Below are 24,153 nucleotides of genomic sequence, written 5' to 3'. Positions count from 1 at the left end.
ACTGCTGGTGGACGTTTCGTCCCGGCGGGTATCACCAGCCCAGTTGTCAGCACTTCGGTGTTGACATGAATATCAATTATATGGTCATTTTATGAATTTTCTGTTTACTAGACTTTGAATTTTTCGAAATAAAACTAAGAATTTTCTTACCCCAGGAATAGATTACCTTAGCCGTATTTGGCACAAGTTTTTGGAATTTTGGGTCCTCAATGCTCTTCAACTTTGTATTTGTTTTGCTTTTTAACTATTTTGATTTGAGCGTCACTGATGAGTCTTATGTAGACGAAACGCGCGTCTGGCGTATAAAATTATAATCCTGGTACTTTTGATAACTATTCAGATAATTTACAGTCAGCTTACACTGCCTAGGGAGAAAAGAGGGGGATGGGGTGGGCTCCAGTATAAATGTCTCCTCACACTATTTCGTTATTACTGACTATTTATCACTATGATGATGCTTTGTGAAAAATAAAGAAACTTGACTTACCGGTATGCTACCATTATATTTGCCATTGTTAGTGTCATGTCCAAAGCAGAATATTAATGAAACGCATGCTATAATTCCTTTTCAATACTTTGTACAAGAGAACGGCATGTTTACTGCACTGTGACAAACTTTCAAATGACGTAATGCAGCCTGTGACGTCAAGTGTGATTCGCCGTGATTCGACGCGAAAAAGGAGTTCGTTTGTAATTTTCTCTATTATTGTAGTGATTTTTATTTTTCTTTAATTACCGATAAACAACATAAAGGACTTTTTTTTTTGATACTGACTTTATCACAGAAAATATCATGCTCGCACTTCGGGCTCACCTGATATTTTACTGTGATAAAGTCAGTATCAAAAACAAAAAGTCCTTTATTCTATATTTATTCTATTTACCTGTCAATTCAAATCTTTTTTATAAAAAAATATCTTTATTTATACACTTTAAAAAATTGAAATAGCAAAGGAGTATGTTCAGTAATAAATTTCTAATTCGGATTTATTGACCAATATCACAATAAATTATAGCGAATTAAGTGACTTGAAAGGAAATGAGCCATTTTGTTGAAAGTTTTACGTTTCTGCGTTTCATTATGACGTCACAAGTTGTACTAATATTGATTTTTCACGAAAAAATCAATAAAAATCGGTAAATTTCCTAAGATTATTAAACAGGAAACATAGAGCGCATACGTCGACAACAACGATCTTTTAAAATAATGTTTGTGAAGACATTTCACATGTCTTATTTGGATATTAACTTTGTCGACGACTGCGCTCTATGTTTCCTGGTCGTAAATGTGATTGAAAATTTCAAATTTCACCAAAATCCCTTATTTTGACCCTTTTGGGACGTAAAATCAACGTGTGAGAATTAAACTTTGACAAAAACAGTTTAGTTTAACTTTCTGACATGTCTTTAAGGCAACTTAAGACATTTACTGTCTTGTAACTATGAACTTTATAATTGGGGCCAAATATGGCCCTTACCGTACTTACTCCTTTATTTGTACATCAACAGTATGCAATACTAACTAATCCAAAAGTAGTAATTTGTGATGTCTTGATAGTGAATAACATACCAAAATCATTCATATTTATAAACTGAATCATGCTCATGGAAAAGAACTTTTCCTGATCATAAAAATGTTTACAACTATTGATAGATAAGTCGCTCAAAAGAAGCATGAAAATTTAAATCATTATCAGTTGACCAGTATCTGCAAGTATTAACAACTCGTGGAGTTTTGTCCGGGGTGATTAATACTGGTGAACACCACTTATGAATACCGGGGGTGGTAAATACCAACCCAACCTTGTTTTTTTTATTGGGCTGCGATCTTTCAGAACTAAAATTTAAAGACAAAACAGATACGTTTTTAGACGTGTACCTTGATTTTGACATATGCGGTCATAATCTTAGTCAAACGAGACGATTTTTGAAACTTTGAATATCCACCACCTAGTGGCAGTATACCAACATCACCGGCAGATGGGATATATAGTCTCTACTTCCTCCGGTATGCAGACTTTGTAAAATTGTTACAGTGTAACAGTGTCTTAGATGAAAACTAAGAATCGAATCAAAGATCGTCAAAACAAATAAGTCACCAGCAGCATACTACGTCCGTATCGGTGAGTACACTGTATCAACATCACAGATAATATACAATTGTCTTAAATGTATTGTTTAGGTACTAGCAGGGTTATCAATCTTGCTAAAAGAGGGATGAAAGATACCAAAGGGACAGTCAAAATCATAAATCTAAAATAAACTGAGAACGCCAAGGCTAAAAATGAAAAAGACAAACAATAGCACACATGACGCAACATAGAAAACTGCAGAAAAAACAACACGAACCCCACCCAAAACTAGGGGTGATCTAAGGTGCTCCGGAAGGGTAAGCAGATCCTGCTGCACATATGGCACCCGCCGTGTTGCTTATGTAATAACAAATCCAGTAAATAGTCTACATCGGTAGGTCACATTCATGAAGGGGAAGGGGATTGTAATTATGACGTAATTAACATATCCGATATCATTTTTGAAATGGTTATTCCATAACGGTAAACCAACTTGTGATGGCGTTCGTCAAATTTACGTAGGGATGATTTCAACTTCATCATTTGGAACTCTTGGTTTAAAAGCTTCCTTATGAGCAGCAATCCTCTATCAAGAAAATCATGATAGGAAATGAAGCACGGGACTATCGTATCAATTGGGAGATATTTAACCCGTATGTAGGTGCTGCTGGAATGTTGCTACTTAGAAAAGGAAAGTTCACAATTGGAAAGCAGAAATAACGTGGTATAGTAATCTTTTGTACATGCACGTTTTTGATAAGTGTTTCTTGTACTGTTTAGTCCATTTATGATGATATATAATGTACGTGGCTTAGTACATATACATTCTACCATTGCCTCATTTTGCTATGATAAATGTTTGTGTTATTGTCTTTAGTGTTTGTTTACATGCTGTTGTCTATATGATTTTTTTGTTTTTATTTGTTAACATAGTTGCTTGTTAAATAGTAATTAAGATTGCAACACAATGGTAACTACTTTCCCGCTTCTTTTGACAAGGACAACATAGTAACTGTACTTTGGCTGTGTTCTTTGTGCAAACATCGTTGTCAGTATAATTGAATGTTGTGAAACTGTCATATAAGTTATACGTTTTGTTAGCTATGCAATCCATCATTTAAAGAAAATGCCTGTACATAGCAGGAATAGGACAATTGTTATCAGAGGATAGATTAATTTAAAGTGTGTTCTATAGAATGATGTGCGTCTTGTTGTTGTGCTGCGTTTTTTATGACGTACGGGAAAAATCTTCACAGTGTTAGTGTACAAATATTTAAAAAAAATCATAACACAACCAAACACTTAATGTGTCATTAAATGAAAGAAACATATAAGTTTGTCAGAAATATGTTTATTTTACAAATGTACAGTTCTAAAGCATTTCATATCAGGTCGTCTTCGTGTAACCTACAACGATACAATACACTGATAATAATGATTCAAATATATTCTCGATAATATTTATGATATTAATTATGTATATCAAAACATAACATTGGCATAAAAAGAGAGATTTACCTATATTTGTTGCTTTTAAAACTGTAGTTCATGTTGAGGAGTTAGTTCAGTAAGACCCCTTTTTGGCCCCACAATATAGCAGTTTTACAAAAGTATGAAAATGTAATATTTTAGTTATTTACTGGAAAGTCAAATATTTCTGCAACATAAATATTGGTCGTTTTATAAAAACAAACAATGCATATTTATCGGGTATTAGCATCTTTAGGTCATGCTGAATAACTGAAATCTTCACAATTTTAGCATTTTAATGAAATTTAAGTCGGTTTCCGTCTAACATCTGTGTTCATTCAAAATTTTGAAATGTAAGTTGTATTTGATGGTTATACATAAGTATATAAAGGTTGAGGATAAACACGGATGCGGCCACTTTCATTTTGACCAAAACCTTCTGAAAAGTGACGGTTTTGTTCATATATGATAGATTTTTCATGTCTAAGCTTGAATCGTAGCATGTACTTTCACTTATTGAATTAATTTGAATATGTTTGTATGTGTATGTGTTTCCTTAACGTTACTTTTTTCATAAACTTTCATAAACACCAGAAAGCGTTCAATTTCAAATGATCTGATATGTAATCTAATATAACTGGTTATGTATCGATACATTACTTTGTATTAAACATGCGACGATAAGTATTCCTTGTTCCGTTGCAGTAAGATTTGACAACTCGATCAGCATCATACTGTACTTTAAGTCAAATAAATAATTATTTCTAATGCACGACTTGAACAATACTGTGTTTAACTAATTTATTATTGGTGCTGTCGATGTGTATACACTTGTGTTGTACTGTTATACCACTGTCCCAGGTTAACCTCGCCACATTATTTATCTGACTGTCCCAAGTCAGGAGCCTGTATATTCAGTGGTTGTTACTTATTTGTTTTTCGTTCCTTTTTTTACATAATAAGGTCGTTAGTTTTCTAGTTCGAATTGTTTTACATTGTCTTATCGGGGCCTTTTATAACTGACTATGTGGTATTGGCTTTGCTCATTGTTGAAGGCCGTACGGTGACCTATAGTTGTTAATGTCTGTGCCATTTTGGTCTTTTATAGATAGTTGTCTCATTGGCTATCATACCACATCTTCTTTTTTATATACACTGTTTATACAGAAAAAAATCAATGATTAGCAGAACTTACCTTTTAGAATATCTAATAGTATCCTTTACCAGTTGATCCACCGACAACCCTGCTGCCTCCACTAACTACACTGACTGGTCCAGTAACAATACCACCGATTGGTCCTCCAATACCACCGATTGGACCAAGAAGTCCACTACCACCTCCAACAAGACCACTAACACCACCGATGATACCTCCACCACCAATAATACCTCCTCCACCAATAATACCAGCGCCTCCAAGGGAAGCACCGTAATTTCGGCTGGTTACCCACCATGGCAATAAAGAACAACAAGTATTCAAACTTCCTGGCAGGAGAGGTGCCAAGTTACAGTTTTTGTTGAGTTTAATCTGTCCTGGGGCACATTTTAAACTACATGTGCACCATGGTTGACCTCCACCAACAAGTCCTGTAAAGATATCAAAATACATTTATTACAAAATATCATAGTGTCATGTATATAACATCGTCCAAGTGGTTGATGACGTACATACTAGACAAATGATATTTTTCCAAAGCGATTTTCTTTATTTACCAAACTAGTAACTGCTCATAAGAAAACATACGAAACCTACGAATATAGAATACAATGAAATGTGTAGAGCTGTATGATAAAAACGGAAATTAAACGCAGCGCCAAATGTACATGTATTTCTTGTTGATTGAGTTAGAGCACTGATTCTTTATAATAACAGATGCTAACAACATGAAATACAAGTATTGTTTTGTGCTGTGTACACCACCGATGATAATAAGTCCACCAGGTTTGCACCTATTACACATTGTTACAGAGTTCATAGCGTATATTGTGGTTTTATGTTCAATTTTGTTTTATTGATTATACATTAGAAAAATATTATTTGGCCTGATTGCCAATGAGAGAACCTATTATGTACCAAATGACAAATACAAAAGCAACTATATGGCACCGAACGGCTACAACAATTATCACTGGGGTAAAGCTGATGACTGTTAAATAACAGTCATCCTAAGATGTCGGATGAAAAATAAGGTCAGTTTCCGTATTGTTTTAAAGTGCTTATATATCATTTTCTTTACAAAGCATACATTGATACGACGTAAAGATGCAAAGGAAAATTACAAATGACTACCGAGAATTAAACATAAAAAGGGAAATTCGATTTGAAAAAATCGTTAAGATGACCGTAAATCATTATCAAAATATTTTCAAGAGGACCGTAACATATAACAAGGATGACCGTGATTGGTAAACAGATGACCGTTATTGGTAAACAGATGACCGCGATTGGTAAACATATGACCGTCAATATTCTAAGACATATCCGTATTTGTAGTCCTAGCTTTTTGTTGACTTTGTCTCATTTAGGGATCGGTTAGCGGATATTAATATGTTTCATACCTTTCTTTTTAAATATTTGCCGTGTTTTGGGTTCATGACAATGCTAGTAAATTGCATATTTCTCGTAAACAATGAAATATGTATTGATAACAATGTTATAAATGGTGTTCATGTGCATGTCTTGTTGCAAATTCATTTAAAAGATTAAGACCTCTACCGGTAAAAATATATTGATGAAAAACTATGTATTTGAAGCACGTCTTAATTTCTTCTACCTATAGGGTAATAATCTTCTATAAATACGTGTATACCAAAACGATTAATCATTTGATACAACAAAAGGTAGTTATATAAATACGGATATTTTTCGAAGATTGGACGGTCATCATCTAAAAGAGACGGTCATCATTTACAAATAACGGTTATCTTAAAACCAATAACAGTCACCCTTGTTCACATGTTGTTATGAAATGCTGATTCTGTTACGATCATTTCGATTGTGGTTTACGGTCATCTGAGCGATTTTTTCAAGTCGAAATTCCTGTTTCATGTACATTTATCGGTAGTAATTAGTGATTTCCGTTTGAATCGTTTATAAATTTACATTGTATCAATGTATGATTTGTAAAGAAAATGATTTAGAAACACGTTAACATACAAAAAAAAAATGACCCAATATTTCACCCGACATCTTGAGATGACAGTGATTGCAGTTACGGTCATCAGCTTTACCCCAGTGAATTATGGCAATAGGTAAATTATATCACAAACGTTGCATTCAATGTCAAAACAAATTACGCATGCATATACCAAATATTTAAATAATAATTATTAAACTATTGTTAGGAACCATTTTATAACGGGTTGTGGACTTTTTCCTTTCCATAATATAAATAGTCATTTATAACATACCTGTATTAATTCCTCCAACCAATCCACCTAATCCTTCTAATCCACCTAATCCTCCTAATCCTCCTAATCCAACATTGTTAAGGAGAAGTCCACCACCATTGACAATTCCTGCAGATCCACCAATAATTCCACCACCGCCAAGGAGTGGACCACCAGTAACAACTCCACCACTAACAAGTCCTCCTAATAATGGACCTCCTTTGCCATATGCCGAAACAGAAGCGACAAGAGAAACTAGAAGTACAGCCAACATCATGATGAGTTACTTTGATCTGTTGAAGATGTGAAATATACTTAGATATGAATGTTCTTTTATACTATGATTATTGTAAGACACGTGATACATTACTAAAAAACAGTGGTTTGATAAATTATGAAAAAGGAGATTTATAAATTTGCGGTTTTAAATAGTGCAATTTATGCATATGTTGATTAGGTACGTGTTTTTTTGTGGACACAGTCCAGTACAGGCATGCAGCTATCACGAACATAAAATATGATATTTTCAGAAAGAAATAAAAAAGATAGCTGATGTCAGCCAGTTGTAAATGAGAAAAGGATAAATATATCAGTGTTAAATGTTGCATCATCTTATAGTGCATTGTAGAGTAATGTAAACGGTTTCATTAGTGTAATAAGCTTACAGAACATACTGATCCAAAGATACACTATCTTTATATCTTGCTGAGATGGGCATGCGGAATGAAATAGAAATGTAGAAATTAATGTCTTCAATGAAAAGGGAATATCATACAAAGAACAAGTGTTTCTTCGCATTACTTGATAAATAATATCCTAAAAAAGAACTGTCAAATATTTTGTCGGAAAATACACCAATAGCATTGATTGGTAAAAAAGAATACTGTTTCATGAGCCTAACGTTTTACTCATCCATAATATTAACAAAGTGTGCTCTATATTGTTTTTTAGTTTTAATGTTTTCAAAAGTTGTAGTGTCAGTAAGACCCCTTTTTGGTCCTAACATACAGCAGTTTTACAAAATTTTAAAAATATATATACTTTTATTTATGTATTGCTTCTGGTTAATAAATATGGGCTGTGTTTGACAAAAAACAATGCACATATATCGGGAACTAGCATCATCAAGTCATGCTAAACTACTGAAATCTTCACATTTTAGCATTTTAGATATATTTTAGACGGTTTTCGTCTTAAATGAAAGTGGCCGCATTCCTGTTCATTCTTAATATTGAAGTGTAATTTGTCTTCGGCCGTGTTCACATTGACATAAATTTGGTGTTGTGTTAGTGTAACTCACACGTAAACTAAACACAATTGCGTTCCCATTGATAACACGCAATGTTTACATGTAGTTTAAATCATGTTTGGTCTACACACATTCGAAACTCAATGCAGGCCTTGTGTAGGTTAAGTGTACACAAATGTAGGCATTTAGGACATTAGTTGATTCGTTTTTATATTTAAGAAGGAAACTTTTTTTGAATAAAATTGATAATTTCAACAATTATCAATAAGGTTCTTTACAGAAATTGTTGTCTAAAATGTATATTATGTTTATTACTTTTTTTTTAAATTAACGTACTTTATAAGCCCCTGATCAAGACTCAAAGCAGCATCATTGCCAAACCAATAAAGAAGTTTCTATTGATTTTCGGGGTAATGTGTGTGTGTGTGGGGTGTAGGCTATGGATTTTTCGGAAAAAAGTGTTTCCAGTTTTGGAGAAAAACAAATATTTTTTTAACACTGAAATTTTCTTTTGCTTTCAACTGCCAATATATTTAATGCTAAAATTGAAAGAAAAAAAATGTTTTCGACCAAAATTTGTCATGAAAAATTCACTCCCCCCTCTTACGAAAATTATATAGCTGCTGCCTAATTTATTTGAAAAGGTCTTCCCGAACTGACTTGACGTACATAGAAATATCGGCCACTGGTTTTTACTCAAACAACGATTCACGCATAAATTCATTACTAAAAAAAAGTGTGAGGTAAATGATATGTTTGTCTAGTATCTCAGATCCGTCAAATTACACTTAAAATTAAAAAAAAAAACATTTCTCTCTCCCTTCGTCAAATATTCCATGGAGAAGATTGATTTATTGTTGGTTGATTAACGTCCAGTGGCAAATATTTCATGCATTTTTAGGAGAAGAAATATCATTTGAAACAAACAGAAAAGATAAAAATGTAGTGAGCCCTAACATCTCAATCCTTTTTTTCGTCTGCAAGCACGCTGCTGCAGCCTACGTTTTCTAATGCGCAATCGAGACTTCTATAGTTTATTTAAACTACTGCAAATCATCAAAATAATGGCTTTCATAAAGGAACAGCCACTTAACTTTAAAATTGGGGGGAGGTGATATCTGAATCAGATTTGTTTTCGCGAGTGAAAAGAGAAAGAGAGCCTTGATGAGCTTGTTGGTAGAAATATTGATAGATATTTAGTTATACCTGCAGCTGTAAAACCACACTAGTCAGAGCTACCATTGACACTGCTGCTACTTATACTTTAGTCAGGGCTACCATTGACACTGCTGCTACTTATACTTTAGTCAGGGCTACCATTGACACTGCTGCTACTTATACTAGTCAGGGCTACCATTGACACTGCTGCTACTTATACTTTAGTCAGGGGTACCATTGACACTGCTGCTACTTATACTTTAGGCAGGGCTACTATTGACACTGATGCTACTTATACTTTAGTTTGCAATTCTCTTATTTCAAGTATTCAACAAAACTTTGAATCTGTTCTTTCAAAAGGAATTGGACTTCAACCAAGCATCGATTTCTTTGCCAATTCTATAAGATACCTCAATATGCATTTAGATGTGTGTGTCTTATATTTGAATCAAGTGTAAATTTTCAAACATGAAAATTTAAATATTGTAGACAAACATCATGAATGGGTGAAACATTAGCTTCGGTGACCATTATTCTATTTACAAATAATGCTATTGGTGTATTCAGACTTAGCTTTTTACATAACTGTCTTAGTAAGATAATTACAGAAACACTTGTTCTTTGTAAAATTTCCCATTTTCATTCAAGACGGTATAAATTCATTCTTTTAACAAGATTAAAAGATATTGTATGTAGTGATCAATCTGTTCTTTCAAATTGATAAACTTATGAAATGACAACAAACTCCTTTCGTCTGAGATGCACTATGATATGATGCAATATTTGACATCAGTTAACTATGTTAATTTTTTTTATCTAATAAGGTCATTTATTATGTTCGTGATAGTTGCATGATATGTATCGGATTTTGTCCTAAAACAAAACCTGTTCAATCAACTTATGCAAGAATTGCACTATTTAAAACCGCAATTTTATCAATCTCCTTTTTCACAATATATCAAACCACTGTTTTTAAGCTATGTACCACGTGTTTGACTATCAGCATAGTATAAAAGGACATGCATATCTGAGTATACTTCACATCTTCTACAGATCAGAATATCCCATCATAATGTTGACTTTACTTCTAGTTTCTCTTGTCGCTTCTGTTTCGGCATATGGCAAAGGAGGTCCATTATTATGAGGACTTGTTAGTAGTGGAGTTGTTTCTGGTGGTCCACTCCTTGGTGGTGGTGGAATTATTGGTGGATCTGCAGGAATTGTCAGTGGTGGTGGACTTCTGCTCAACAATGGTGGATTAGGGGGATTAGGAGGATTAGGTGGATTAGGTGGATTAGGAGGATTAGTTGGAGGAATAAATACAGGTATGTTATAAATGACCATTTACTCTATGGAAAGGAAAAAAATCCACAACCCGTTATAAATTGGTTCCTTACAATAATTTAAATATTTGGTTTATGCATGCACATTTGTTTTGACATTTCATTTAACGTTTGTGAAATATTTAACCTATTGCCATAATTCCTTGGGGGTAAAGATGATGACCGTAACTGCATTAACGGTCATACCAAGATGTTGGATGAAAACTTAGGTCAGTATTTGTATTGTATGTTAACGTGCTTCTAAATCATTTATTTTACAAATCAAACATAGATACGATGTAAATTTATAAAAGATTCACACTGAAATCACTTATTAGTACCGAGCAATGTGTATGAAATTGGAATTTCGACTTGAAAAAATCGCTCAGGTGACCGTAAATCACAATCGAGATGACCGTAACATAATCAGCAATTCATAACAAGGGTTACTGTCATTGGTTTTAAGATGACCGTAACTTTTATTTGATGACCGTCAAATCTTAGAAAAATATCGTTTTTTATATAACTACCTTTTTTGTTTCAAATGATTAATCGTGTTAGTATCAACGTGTTAATAAGAAAGTTTTACCCTATAGGTAGAAGAAAATAAGACGTGCTTCAAATATGTGTTAACCATAAATATCTTTTTTACGGTAGAGGTCTTAATTCTTTAAATGAATTTACAACAAGACATGCACATGAACAACAAACGATTTTTTTTTGTTTCTGGGATTCCTTTTAATGACACAATAAATACACCTTTAATAAATGCCAATTCATCATGTTTATGTACACCCATTGGTATTATATCATCTCTAATTAGTCTTCCATTTTTCTTGCAACTAAAAAAATAAAAAATGTTTTGAAAATAATACGACTAAGCTAATGAGGGTGAGCTCAAGCAAAACAGATCCTTAAAATAGTCGTTAATTTTTCTGGTCAGTGCGTTCGTTAGTCTGTCCGTTCGTCCGTCTGTCCAGCTTCGGGTTACATTTTTTGGTCTAGGAAATTGTTGATAATCTGATGATTTTCACTATGATATGATTTTGTTAATTACAATGTCAACTAACAGTTTTATTCCATTTCACGGCCCACTTGAAAATGAAAGTGTATGAGGCATCCGTATTTCATGTTTCTTAAAATTTTCGTCGTATCGCTGTCAATTTGTATTAACATTTTAACATTGTTATCAATAAATATTTCATTGTTTGTCAATATGCAATGTACTATCATTGTCATGAACCCAAAACACGGCAATGTTTATGAAACATATTAGTATCCACTAACCGATCCCTTATTGAGACAAAGTCAACATAAAGCTAGGACTACACCTATGGATATCTCTTAGAATATTGACCGACATCTTTTAAAAGTTACGGTCATCCTTTATAAATTACACTCATCCTTTACAAATGACGGTCATCCTTTAAAAATTACACTTAGCCTTTACACATTACAGTCATCCTTTACAAGTAACGGTCAACTGTTTGCCAATCACGGTCATCCTTGTTGTATGTAACGGTCATTTTAAAAAAAATATTTTGATAATGATTTACGGCATCATAGCGATTTTTTCAAATATAATTTCCCGTTCCATGTACATTTCTCGGTAGTAATTTGTAATTTCCTGTGAATCTTTTATAAATTAACATCGTATCAATGTATGTTTCTCATACAGCTCTACACATTTCATTGTATTCTACATATATATGGGTTTCGTATGTTTTCTTATGAGCATTTACTAGTTTGGTAAATAAAGAAAATCGCTTGGGAAAAGTATCATTTATTAAATATGTACGTCATCAACCAATTGGACGATGTTATATACATGACACTATGATATTTTGTAATTTATGTATTTTGATATCTTTACAGGACTTGTTGGTGGAGGTCAACCATGGTGCACATGCAGTTTGAAATGTGCTCCAGGACAGATCAAACTCAACAAGAACTGTAACTTGGCACCTCTCCTGCCAGGAAGTTTGAATACTTGTTGTTCTTTGTTGCCATGGTGGGTAACCAACCAAAATTACGGTGCTTCCCTTGGAGGGGCTGGTATTATTGGTGGTGGAGGTATTATTGGTGGTGGAGGTATCATCAGTGGTGTTAGTGGTCTTGTTGGAGGTGGTAGTGGACTTCTTGGTCCAATCGGTGGTATTGGCGGCCCAATCGGTGGTATTGGAGGATCCATTGGTGGTATTGTTACTGGACCAGTCAGTGTAGTTAGTGGAGGCAGCAGGGTTGTCGGTGGATCAACTGGTAAAGGATACTATTAGATATTCTAAAAGGTAAGTTTCTGCTTAGCATTCAATATTTCTGTATTAACATTGTATGCACATCGACAGCTTCAATAATAAATTAGTTCAACACAGTTTTGTTCAAGTCGTGCATAAGAAATTATTATTCATTTAGAACAGTATGATGCTGATCGCGTTGTCAAATCTTAAAGCAACAGAATAAGTAATATTTATTGTCGCATGTTTAATACAAAATACTGTATCGATACATAGCCATTTATATTAGATCTTGATTACATATGAGATCATTTGAAATTGCATGCTTTCTTGTCTGTATGAAAATTTATGAAAAAAAGAAACGTTAAGGAAACACACGCACAACGACATGCATACAAACGTATTTTAATAAACCACAACTTGCTACAGACAACTAAGGATCAACATGAGCAGGTTAACGGCCGATTTTGGCCTCAAAACTAAGGTTCATCGAAAGAAAGAAGTTTTAACTCTTAATTGTCCATTTAAATTGATTCAATAATTTTATTTAACATATATTTTACTGATTCATTCTTTAAATACTCTACGATGCAAGCTTAAATATGAAAAATATATCATATATGCCAATAAAACGTCACTTTTCAGATGGCTTTGGTCAAAAATGAAAGTGGCCGCATCCGTGATCATCCTCAACCTTTATACTTGTTATGAATTACCATGAAAAACAACTGACATTTCAAAATTATGAATGAACACGAGTGCGGCGACTTTCATTTTAGACGGAAACCGTCTAAAATTTTAACAAAATGCTCAAATTGTGAAGATTTCAGTAATTTAGCATGACCTAATGATGTTAATACCCGATATATGTACATTGTGTTTTTTACAAAATTTATGTAGCAGAAGTATTTGACTTTCTGTAAGTAGCTAAAAGATTATATTTTCGTAATTTTGTAAAACTTTTATATTTTGGGGCCAAACAGGGGTCTTACTGAACTTACTCCTTAATCAACTACAGTTCTTAAAACAACAACATCTCCTGTGTCACTAATATAGGTAAACCTTTCTTGTCATTTCAATGTAAGGTTTTGATATTATAAGTTATCTACGTTCATATCCGTATGTATGGTTATTTTAACACCCTGAAGTACCCCAGTTCCCCATGAGGCGTATTTATCCCCGGTCTAAGTCCGAATCGGGCGAGTTTTAATGGAAATTCGGGTACCAAGTGTAACGTGAACACAACGTTTTTGTTCATTATCTAAAAAAAGTTTTATTGAAATTTGGAAATTTTACATATTATTTACGGGGTGTAGGGTACTTCCGTTGTTAGAACCCTACAGGTAGTCAAATATAAGACGTTTTTAATACGGAGACAGAGAAACCGGATTGAGTCAAATTTGGCGCTCAATGTTGTTGGAGTTACGTAATAGATGGTTTGACGTCAACGAGGGTGATTTTCATAGATAAGTCAGTAGTCCTATTCCTTGAAAATGTGTCAGTCAAGTGATGCATTTAATGAAATTAGTATAATCGGCATAAAAGGACAAAATCGTTAATGAATTAAATATTTGATTACAAACATCATGAATAATCTACAGAATTCAATATTTCACAAGGAACAACCATGGAACTAAGGAAAACTTGCGTGAAGTTCCCACGGGATAAAGGTTAGCAACGTCCGGGTATATGGTTAGCAACACCCAGGGACTTTGGGTTTTGTAACGACGTGCGTTAACCAATCATAATCCTAGATATATACTAAGATGAGGATAAACATAATTAATACTATATTATAGAACATATCTTTAAATCATTATTATCGTTGTAGGTAACACGAAGACGACCTGCTATGAAATGCTTTAGATCTGTACATTTGTAAAATAAACATATTCCTGACAAACTTATATGGTTCTTTTATTTAATGACACATTAGGTTTTTGGTGGTGTTATTTTTTTTTAATTTCTATTTACACTAACATTGTGAAGATTTTGCCCGTTAGTCATAAAAACGCAGCATGACAACACGACGCGCATCACTCTATATATAGAACGCTCTTTATACTAATCTATACTCTGATAACAATTGTCATATTCCTGCTTTGTACAGGTATTTTCTTAAAATGGTGGATTTACCATTAGTTCATAGCTAAAAAAAAATGATCACTTATATGACAGTTTCACAACATTCCAGTATACTGACCACAATGTCTGTACAAAGAACACAGATATAATACATGTAGTATATAATCCACGTCAAAACTAGGGGGTAAGAAGTCATCCTTTTGTGTAATCTTAATTACTATAAAACAAGCAAGAATGTCAACAAATAAAAACAAAAAAGCATACAGACATCAGCATGTAAGCAAACACTGAAGACAATAACAGAAACATGTGTCATAGCACAATGAGGCAAGGATAGAATGTAGACGTACAGAGCCACGTAAATATATATATATTCATAAATGGATGTAACAGTAAAAGTAACACTTATCAAAGACGTGCATGTAAAAAAGATTACAATAACACGTTATCAAGATCGAAAACACTGCTATTACCAATACTTTACATTCAAGACAATTGTATTTTATTTGTGATGTTGATAAAGTATATTCATCCAAAAGGACGTAGTGCTTCTGGTGACTTAAATGTTTTGACGATCTTTGATTAGTTTTCATCCAAGACACTGTTACACTGTTATAATTTTACAAAGTGTGAATACCGAATGAAGTAGGGACTATATATCCTATATGCCGGTGAAATTGGTATACTATCACTAGGTGGTGGATATTAATAGTTTCAAAAATCGTCTGGTTTAATAGGATTATGACCGCATATGTCAGTGTCAAGGTACACGTCTAAAGACTTGTCAGAGGAAGTCGCATCTGTTTTGTCTTTAAATTTTAGTTCTAATAGATGTATTATTGCAGCCCAATCAGAAAACAATGTTTGGATGGTATTTATCGTCCACCGGTATTATCCACCAGGACAATACTCCACAAGTTGTTAATACTGGCAGAAACTGGTCAACTGATAATGATTGGAATTTTCATGCTTCTTTTAACCGACTTATCTATCAATAGTTGTAAACATTTTAATGATGAGGAAAACCTCTTTTCCTTGAGCATGATTCAGTTTATGATTATGAATGATATTGGTATGTTATTAACTATCAAGACATCACAAATTCCTACTTTTAAATTAGTTATTAGTGGTAATGATATTGTATACTTTTGATGTACATATAAATTTGCGATATCAAGATATTTTTGTATTAAAAAGATTTGAATTAACAGGTAAAAAAGAATAACAAGTGTTATTGCTAGGTTATACAATCGGACATTGAAATGAGGAAGTGTCAAAGGGGCAATAACCAAACCAAATAGCTGAAAATAGCCGAAGACCACCAATGAGTCTCCAATACAGCGACAAAATATCGCACCCGGAAGTGTATTTAAGCTGACCCTCTTATCAGAATATATTGACTAGTTCATTGATAATGAACGTCATACTAAACTCGGAAATGTATAAAAGAAACTAAAACTAAAAATCATACAAAACAGATGCCGCCTTGGAACAGGCCCAAACATGCATCGGGGTTAAACAATTTTTTCTATTTTATTTATATCTGAACCCTGCCCCTATTAATTTGTACCTTTAGCCAATGTAGAAAAAGCAAACATACAGCAACGCGCATTAACACAATCATTGCATACTATTTCCAAGTTCAATGTCAGAATAGGTGAGCAAAGAAACATAACACAATTATAATTATACATAAATCAACAAAGGACTGCTAGCTGTTATTGACATGCTAGATATAGGAAGATGTGGTGTGAGGCTCCAGACCTTATCTTAACTGATCTTAACTGATCTGGGTTTTTGTTTTCTGTAAGGGATTACATCAGCAAAGTGTCCATAGGCTTGATAGATATTCGTGACATCGTTGTGCACTGTTCCTAAGAGTTTTTTTTTTAAATCTACATTTTGTATCTGCGGTTAGTCAGTGTTAACCATATTCGTTAATTATTGTAATTATACATCAATCTATAAAATAATGTTGAGGATTTGGTGATTATAATGACATCATACGATTTTGAATATTATAGATTACCTTTGCCTAATTTTGCACAATTTTTGGAAATTTTGGTTCATCAATGCTATTCAACTTTGTACTTGTTTGGCTTTTAACTATTTTATTTGAGCGTCACTGATGTAGACGAGACGCGAGTCTGGTGTATTAACTTATACTCCTGGTACCTTTTGATAACAGTATGAAATATATAAAAAAAATGAACATAATTTGTTTAAAAGTAAAATAACAAAAATACTAAACTCCGAAAAAATAAGTGCTAAATTAAATGGCAAAATCAAATAATAAAACACATCAAACGAATGGACAACAACTGTCATATCCCTGGGGCCATGTCAACGGAGCTATCATAGGACTAGAACATGACTTTATGTGGTCTACGGACAATCTTAGTCTTAAGTCAAATTAACAAAAGTGTCTTAAAACAAGACATTTCGTAAATTTGGGCCTATAGATAGGATATATATATATAGGTGTCTCAGGCCAGTATTGTTCGAAAACGAAATAAAAACAGCAAATATGGCATAAATTCAAAAATAAAAAACAAATGATTCAATATTAAACTATAGTGCTGTAATGAAATTAAAACTAAATATTTTATTAAAACTAAATATTTTGTTAATAATTGTTTAACAATCGATTGTCATACTTTGTCTCAATTTCAAGACAAATTTTATCAATAAAATACTTCCAGATACCAACAACAAATAACGTTTATAGTATTCAGTATCGTTTTGTTTTTAATTATAAGCCTCTTACAAGAATAAAGCGTAGTCAATTGTCACATATCTTCTTTTATGTACTAATAATTGTTTAACAATCAATTGTGTTACTTTGTTTTCAATTTCAAGACAAATGTTATCCATAATTGTCAAAGATCTTTTCTTATGTACTAAAATTACTTTTGTGTATACACATTTGTATAAAATAGGCATCAATAGTAATTCTCCGAAAAGCATATTTTTCGATGTCATAGTATTACTCTCATCTACATAATAATCATTTTTTAGAATGTGAAAAAAAACTTAATTTTTAAATAATCCTGATTCAATATATCAAATGAAATCGAGTGGACCTCAGATAAAAAAAATGCAGCACGAATTTCAAAATTAACAAAGTTTTGTGACTATTTAAATGTGTTTTTTGGTGTACGAAATTCATTCATATTTGTTATCATATATATAAACATAGCTAATAGTATTCCGTTAATACTTTTATTTCGTGTTTATTGTTATCCATAAAATAGTAATCCTCTTTCCTTTACGTATAAACAGAAATACAATAGAATATATGTCATTGAAATCCCTACATATTTTTTAGTTAGATAAATGTGTTAGCATGGTCCTAGGACCATCGTAGTTAAGGCTGTCATGCGATATCTTTGTTTATATTCCAAGAAAAGTCTCAGACACCTCATAAGACTATCCTTAAAAAATGTCCAAAGAAATATATTAGGACATATCATAGAATACTTTTATTGACATGGCCCCTAATGTGTGCAGTGTTAGAGACATCATTCATCATATGAATACCTGGGATCTTTGTTTCGATAGACATCGATCTGATGTCAAACGCTTTTCTACATATCAGTACGAGACACATATAGTGAATTGAAGTTCCAACCTTCTCAGGCACATTTTACCTAAATATCTTCAACTATATTGTTTTGGTTTTTTTTTATAATTTTGTTTCTGTATTACTAACCCTGGCTTTCAGGTATGAATATTTAGTCCACCTTATATCCAACACTAAATCTAGGAAGATTGTGTATTGGGTTAAAGTATTAATCAAATAACTTGGGTTTTAATGAAATCTTTAAACTTCAGACTTTTGTACTGATATGATCTATAAATGATTTTAAAATACGAAGATTTGGTTGTATTGCCAATTTACACTATTCACCACAGTTCAAACGAATTGGATGTAAGCAACCTTTAACAATAAAAAAACTTACACTAAATAGCCTGCTATAAAATAACCCGACATGGATAGGTTGAAACATTTCAACTTAGAAAAAAAAAGGCTTAAACAAAGGACAATCGCTGAACGATATTCTCATGACCTTGGAAATGTTCATAAGTAATGTGGTGGGTTGAATCAAGTTTGTGAGCAATCACCCCTTTTTCAATCTAAATTAATCGTGAAAAAAATTCAAGACGAGAACAAACCATTATGTACAGATCTGAGAGGACCTGCAAGTACTGACAACTAGATAGAGGCTGTTAACAAATAATGAAATTTGTATCAAAGGCTAACATTTCAATATACATCTAACTAATGACTTAGTTCAAATGCATTACATTTTTCCAAGTAACTGCATACAATGTTAAATGGAGCAATTTTGGCATAACATGTAACTGTAATTTTATGCATTACCTGGGTAAACAGTTGTGTAATTTGATGCATTACATTGCATAACATAGCATTACTTTTTTCATATACCATATATCTTTCACAGATTGTATAAAAATCAGTTAAGGTGGTACCTAAAACTACAGGGAGACAACTCTGTAAAGTCAGCTAAACGTTTTAGTAACGTTGTGTTGTCAAGGGAATATTTAGCATCTCAATGATCAAAATTGGTGTTTGTCAAACTGCTATATAACCAGTGTAACTTTTCTGATAAAATGGTTGGTTAAATTTTTTAGAAATTTTTACATTTTGTTAAAGGGTCAAAGTAAATACTTTGCCAAATCTATGAAAATTAAACGCGTCAAATCAATTTAAGTGAAATGTTGGGTACACCTTAAAGCAGAATTTATAATAGCTGGATTAATTATAAACATTCAATCATTTGGATTTTGCTTTTTTTTTAAACTGACAAACATTACTATACAAGTGTTGTTTTGTTGTTCAAACATCACTAAATACCTTTCCATGATTAAATAACAGACAATGCACTACTGTCATTAACACTTATCAGTTTGGTTTACTATCAATCTTCTCCCCGTTATGACACTTGGTTATAATTTAAGCTCCTTGTTCATTATCGAATTCAAAAAGAAAGTCCTCAATAAAGATATTTCAAATTGGAATTAATGAAACGAATGTTTATTGGTAACTGTTAAAATAAAGTTGTACTATAGAATATACGTTTTTACTTGTTACCTAAATTTAATAGGTTTACGGATCAGTTAATGCATATGGTAGAATCGTTCATGTTTTGTTCAAAATGTTTATGTGTATGTTCACGGATTAATAACATCATGTGAAGTAACTAGTTCTTTAATATATTATGAACAATCAGAGTCTAATTGTATTTAGAGGCATTCATCTTTGAAATATGCTGATTAAGTTGGGTTTTGTTGGCTGGAAGAAGTCCGATACAAAGTATAATAAAATTGAGAATGGCAATGGGTAATGTGTCAAAGAGACAACAACTTGACCAAATAAAAAAACAATAGCAGAATATGCATCTATTAAAAACTTTATAGATGCCTCAGCTATGTCAAGGGAATAAAAAAAAACTGATGTAAACCATTTGTACAAATAATGATAAAACACTACACTACAAACTGATCAGAGTCTGAATTGACCAGTTTTTGGGCTCGACCAGTAAAAATCAAGCACACATTTAACTTGACTAGTCTCGACATTGCCTCGACTGTACTTACCTGAACTTAAGTATACTCGACTAGGTCTCGACTTTACTTAATTAGTCTGATTCAGTACTTGATGATCTTTGTGTAGTCTGAAATGATCTTGACCAAGGCTCGACCTGTCTCGACCTGTCTTGACCTTCAAATGTAGTTTTGACTGGTGTAAATCAGCCAATCTAACTGAATTAAATATTGATCTTACAAAATTGAAGCTTATTTATAGATAGTTTGGTTTATTGCTGTGAAATGAAAGAATTTAATTTTACAATAGGTAAAAATAAAAATTATTATATAAATTCAGATAGGCATCTTTAATTTTGTTTATAACTTTTTCAAATCAACTTGGATTTTCAACTTGCAGATATATATTAAGCTTACTGAATCCCAAGTCATTTAGTTTTTTTTTTTTATATTTCTGTAAAATTTAAGAATTAAAGTAATCTTGGTCAAAAAAGCTAGGATTTGCGACACGACAAAATAGAGATAGTACATTTTAATTTTTTCAATAACTTTTTTAAATCAACTTTGATTTTCATCAAACTAGTATGTAAATATCTTAGATATACATGTATATTAGGCTTACTAAATCCAAGGTCATTTTATTTTTTGTTGTATTGCTGTAAAATTCAAGAACTAAATTAATCCAGGTAAAAAAAGCTAGAATTTGCAGTTCGACCAAAATAGAGATAGTACACTTTATTTTTTTAATAACTTTTTCAATTCAGCTTGCCTTCCTAATAATACCATATGCCGAAACAGAAGCGACAAGAGAAACTAGAAGTAGAGTAAACATCATGATGGGTTATTTTGATCTGTAGAAGATGTGAAGTATACTCAGAAACGCATGTCATTTATACTCTGTTTATTTGACTATTAGACACGTAATGCATAGTTAAAAACTGTGGTTTGATATATTACAAAAAGATAGATTTATAAAGTTGTGGTGTAAACATGTGCAATGTATCCATATGTTGATTAAGCAGGTTTTATTTGTGGACAAAGTCAAATACATAGCATGCAACTACCATGAACGTGAACGATGTCCTTATTAGATAAAATAAAAAAGAATGTTCACCGATGTCAGACAGGTGTAATTGACTAAAAAATAAAATCTGTCAACGTTAGATATTGCATCATATTATAGTACATTTTACACTAAAGTAATTCGTTTTCGTTTCATAAGTTTATTAATTTGAAAGAACAGATTGAAGTTTATTTATACGTGCACTAAAATGTGAACGAGCATTTACAACAGATTTCACAAGTGTTATTTTACGCCCACTTGAAAGTAAACGCGCGTGTATTTGCAGCGTTAAATGATCGTGTTTATTATAAAATAAACCTCGTGTACATATGTACATTTTCTTTTATTATTTATCTTGTTAAAACGATTTTTACATTACTATTTTACGTATATAAGTTCAAAATATAACAATTTTAAAAATCTTTTAATTTGGATTATTAACTTTTGTAAGTTGCAAATTGATTTTGTGAATTGGTGAACACAACAGCTTATTTTGTGTATGGATAGATGACATATCTCTGACATGTATTACTCTGTTTAACATTGTTAAATGTATTTTGCAATGAAATTTGTTGGAAAACCTATACATTGTAGATACCGTTACCGTTCTGGAAATGTTTACTCTTTTGAAATGTGGGTTAACTTAAGACATAGACAATTTTCATAGAGAGCATACCATCATAAGTTTTTTTTGTTTTAATTGTTGCTTTAACCTGTGTTATATTGTGTATGGTGCTAATTTGTTTATTGACTGTGATGTTTTTCTCATTGTCAAAGAGTCTCGGTTGCCTGTACTAGCTTACATCCAAATTGCATAGACTGCAGATACGATTAAAAACAGGGGAGTTATTTCTACTGATTATTTGAACAAATGTTTGAATAAATTGTGTTCTTTCATGACTATAGCATATTAAAATAAGGATATGCGCTATTATTGGCAGTGGGTCAACCAATTTTGAAACAATTTGGATGGAAGCTATTTTTTGTTTTTGTTATTGAACTTCGAATAGCGTTGAAAACATCCATTTATTATGTCAATCTTTGCATGTCCGAGCGTTTTATAACTGTCTATTCACTGTGATGTTTTCCTCATTGTCAAAGGCTCTAGGTTGCCTGTAATAGCTTACATCAATATTGTTTGAACATTGGTTGACTCACTGCCAATAATAGCGCGTACCCTTATTTCAATATGCTATAATCATGTAAGAATAAATGCAGATCTGACTAAAACAGGGGAGTTATTTATATCGAGTATTAAAACAAACATATTTATTTTTAAACACGCTTGTCTTGATTGTCTATTATTAGGCACCTTTTTAGCTAATATGTGGAAAACTCAAGATTTCAAAAAGCAAAAAAGCAAAAATCATTTTAGGTTGCACTTGTGTAAAACCAGCAATTACATTTTCCATAGGAACTGCCTAAATTGCATATGCAGGCAATGTTCATTCAGGAAGTTTCAGGAAAGGAGACATGCACTTCTTTTTTTGTACAAATAAAAACATATAGCTGTGTGGCATATTTTAAAATTTCACTGCCCTCCATTTATAAACATTGCAGGTTCGCACTGAATTTTTCAATTAAATTGGACTCATCACCCAATAGTCTCGATCATCCAGCCGCTTTATTTTTCAAAGTAGAGCGTCTGGATGACAAGTGATATAAAAATGGTAATTTATGACATTCGGAATAGTATCGGATTTTTTAGCTTGTATTTAAAGATAATGTCCAAGACGAATAACCAAGAAGTTGGTTATTGACTTCGGAAGAAATTATATTACGATAATACTATTGAAAATCCCGAGTGTACCGATTGTTGTTTAAAGCTATTTATATTTTTCTGTGACGACATACAAGTCGTGGAAAACAAAAGACAGCATGGCTTCCATCACCGCATAGGAACATAACAGCACATCAAACTTTGGTAAGATATAATCATAATATAACAACACAAACTGTTACACATAAATTTTAATACAACCTGAAACACTGAGTAGTTATATTCTTTCATGTATGTCCGTGCTACGCAAGCAGTTAATAATATAATAAATGGCAATTTTTGTATTGACTGGGACCACTCGAACAGTCGTGTGTACGCTATAAATACATGTTGTGGTTGATTTGTATTATCTTTAACTTTATAAATTTTATTGAAAGTGCTATGAAATATGAACTTCATCCAGGATAAGTTTGTTGTATCTGTCTGCAATGTATAATGGAGTACGCATTTTGATATGTGTAAAAAAAAGGGGGGAGGAATGATGCGCAATGTTGTACACATTTAAAAGAGGGAAAGCAATCCAAAACCATTAGCAGAAGAAAACCAAACAAAGTATATCTAGAAGATGCCAATTTGAACATATACCAAACGGTGTAAATGATTTGTGCTCGATTTTTTTTAACAAATGCATTTAGCTTAAACAAGCATAGAAGAAGTGGGACACGTTGTTATAAAAAGTAGTTTAAATATACTGTTAGTAAACAAAGTCTGGACTGGTCAACTGGACAATACTTTTTTTGCACTTTTAAAAGGCATTTTTTC

The 24,153-nt window shown here is 32.4% G+C and overlaps 2 protein-coding genes across 2 annotated transcripts; one reads left to right on the top strand and one right to left on the bottom strand.

The window, feature by feature from the left end:
* Positions 1-4,739: 4,739 nt before the first annotated feature.
* Positions 4,740-7,220, bottom strand: LOC134718531 (acanthoscurrin-2-like). The gene is made up of 2 exons (XM_063581131.1): positions 6,954-7,220; positions 4,740-5,129 (listed from the first exon to the last, which is right to left on the bottom strand). Exons 1-2 carry the CDS (start codon positions 7,207-7,209, stop codon positions 4,750-4,752), a joined length of 636 nt encoding a protein of 211 aa, XP_063437201.1. The 5' UTR covers positions 7,210-7,220; the 3' UTR covers positions 4,740-4,749.
* Positions 7,221-9,841: 2,621 nt separating this feature from the next.
* LOC134717606 (uncharacterized) lies at positions 9,842-14,798 on the top strand. Its single transcript, XM_063580100.1, has 4 exons — positions 9,842-9,932; positions 10,485-10,664; positions 12,537-12,949; positions 14,727-14,798. The coding sequence occupies exons 1-3, from the start codon at positions 9,842-9,844 to the stop codon at positions 12,935-12,937; spliced, it is 672 nt and encodes a 223-aa protein (XP_063436170.1). The 3' UTR covers positions 12,938-12,949; positions 14,727-14,798.
* The last annotated feature ends 9,355 nt before the right edge of the window (positions 14,799-24,153 follow it).

Source organism: Mytilus trossulus, chromosome 5 (genome assembly GCF_036588685.1).
Source record: "Mytilus trossulus isolate FHL-02 chromosome 5, PNRI_Mtr1.1.1.hap1, whole genome shotgun sequence".
Lineage (NCBI taxonomy): Eukaryota > Metazoa > Mollusca > Bivalvia > Mytilida > Mytilidae > Mytilus > Mytilus trossulus.
This window is presented reverse-complemented; position numbering and strand designations above follow the sequence as displayed.

What these genes read in the sequence shown, in the direction of transcription:
- LOC134718531 (XM_063581131.1), bottom strand. Translation starts at nt 7,209, where the DNA reads ATGATGTTGGCTGTACTTCTAGTTTCTCTTGTCGCTTCTGTTTCGGCA. An exon ending in GGTTGGAGGAATTAATACAG is followed by an intron (nt 5,130 to 6,953) that starts GTATGTTATAAA and finishes ATATCTTTACAG; the next exon opens with GACTTGTTGGTGGAGGTCAA.
- LOC134717606 (XM_063580100.1), top strand. Translation starts at nt 9,842, where the DNA reads ATGGGTGAAACATTAGCTTCGGTGACCATTATTCTATTTACAAATAAT. An exon ending in CTTTTTACATAACTGTCTTA is followed by an intron (nt 9,933 to 10,484) that starts GTAAGATAATTA and finishes CATTATTATGAG; the next exon opens with GACTTGTTAGTAGTGGAGTT. An exon ending in AGTTGGAGGAATAAATACAG is followed by an intron (nt 10,665 to 12,536) that starts GTATGTTATAAA and finishes ATATCTTTACAG; the next exon opens with GACTTGTTGGTGGAGGTCAA.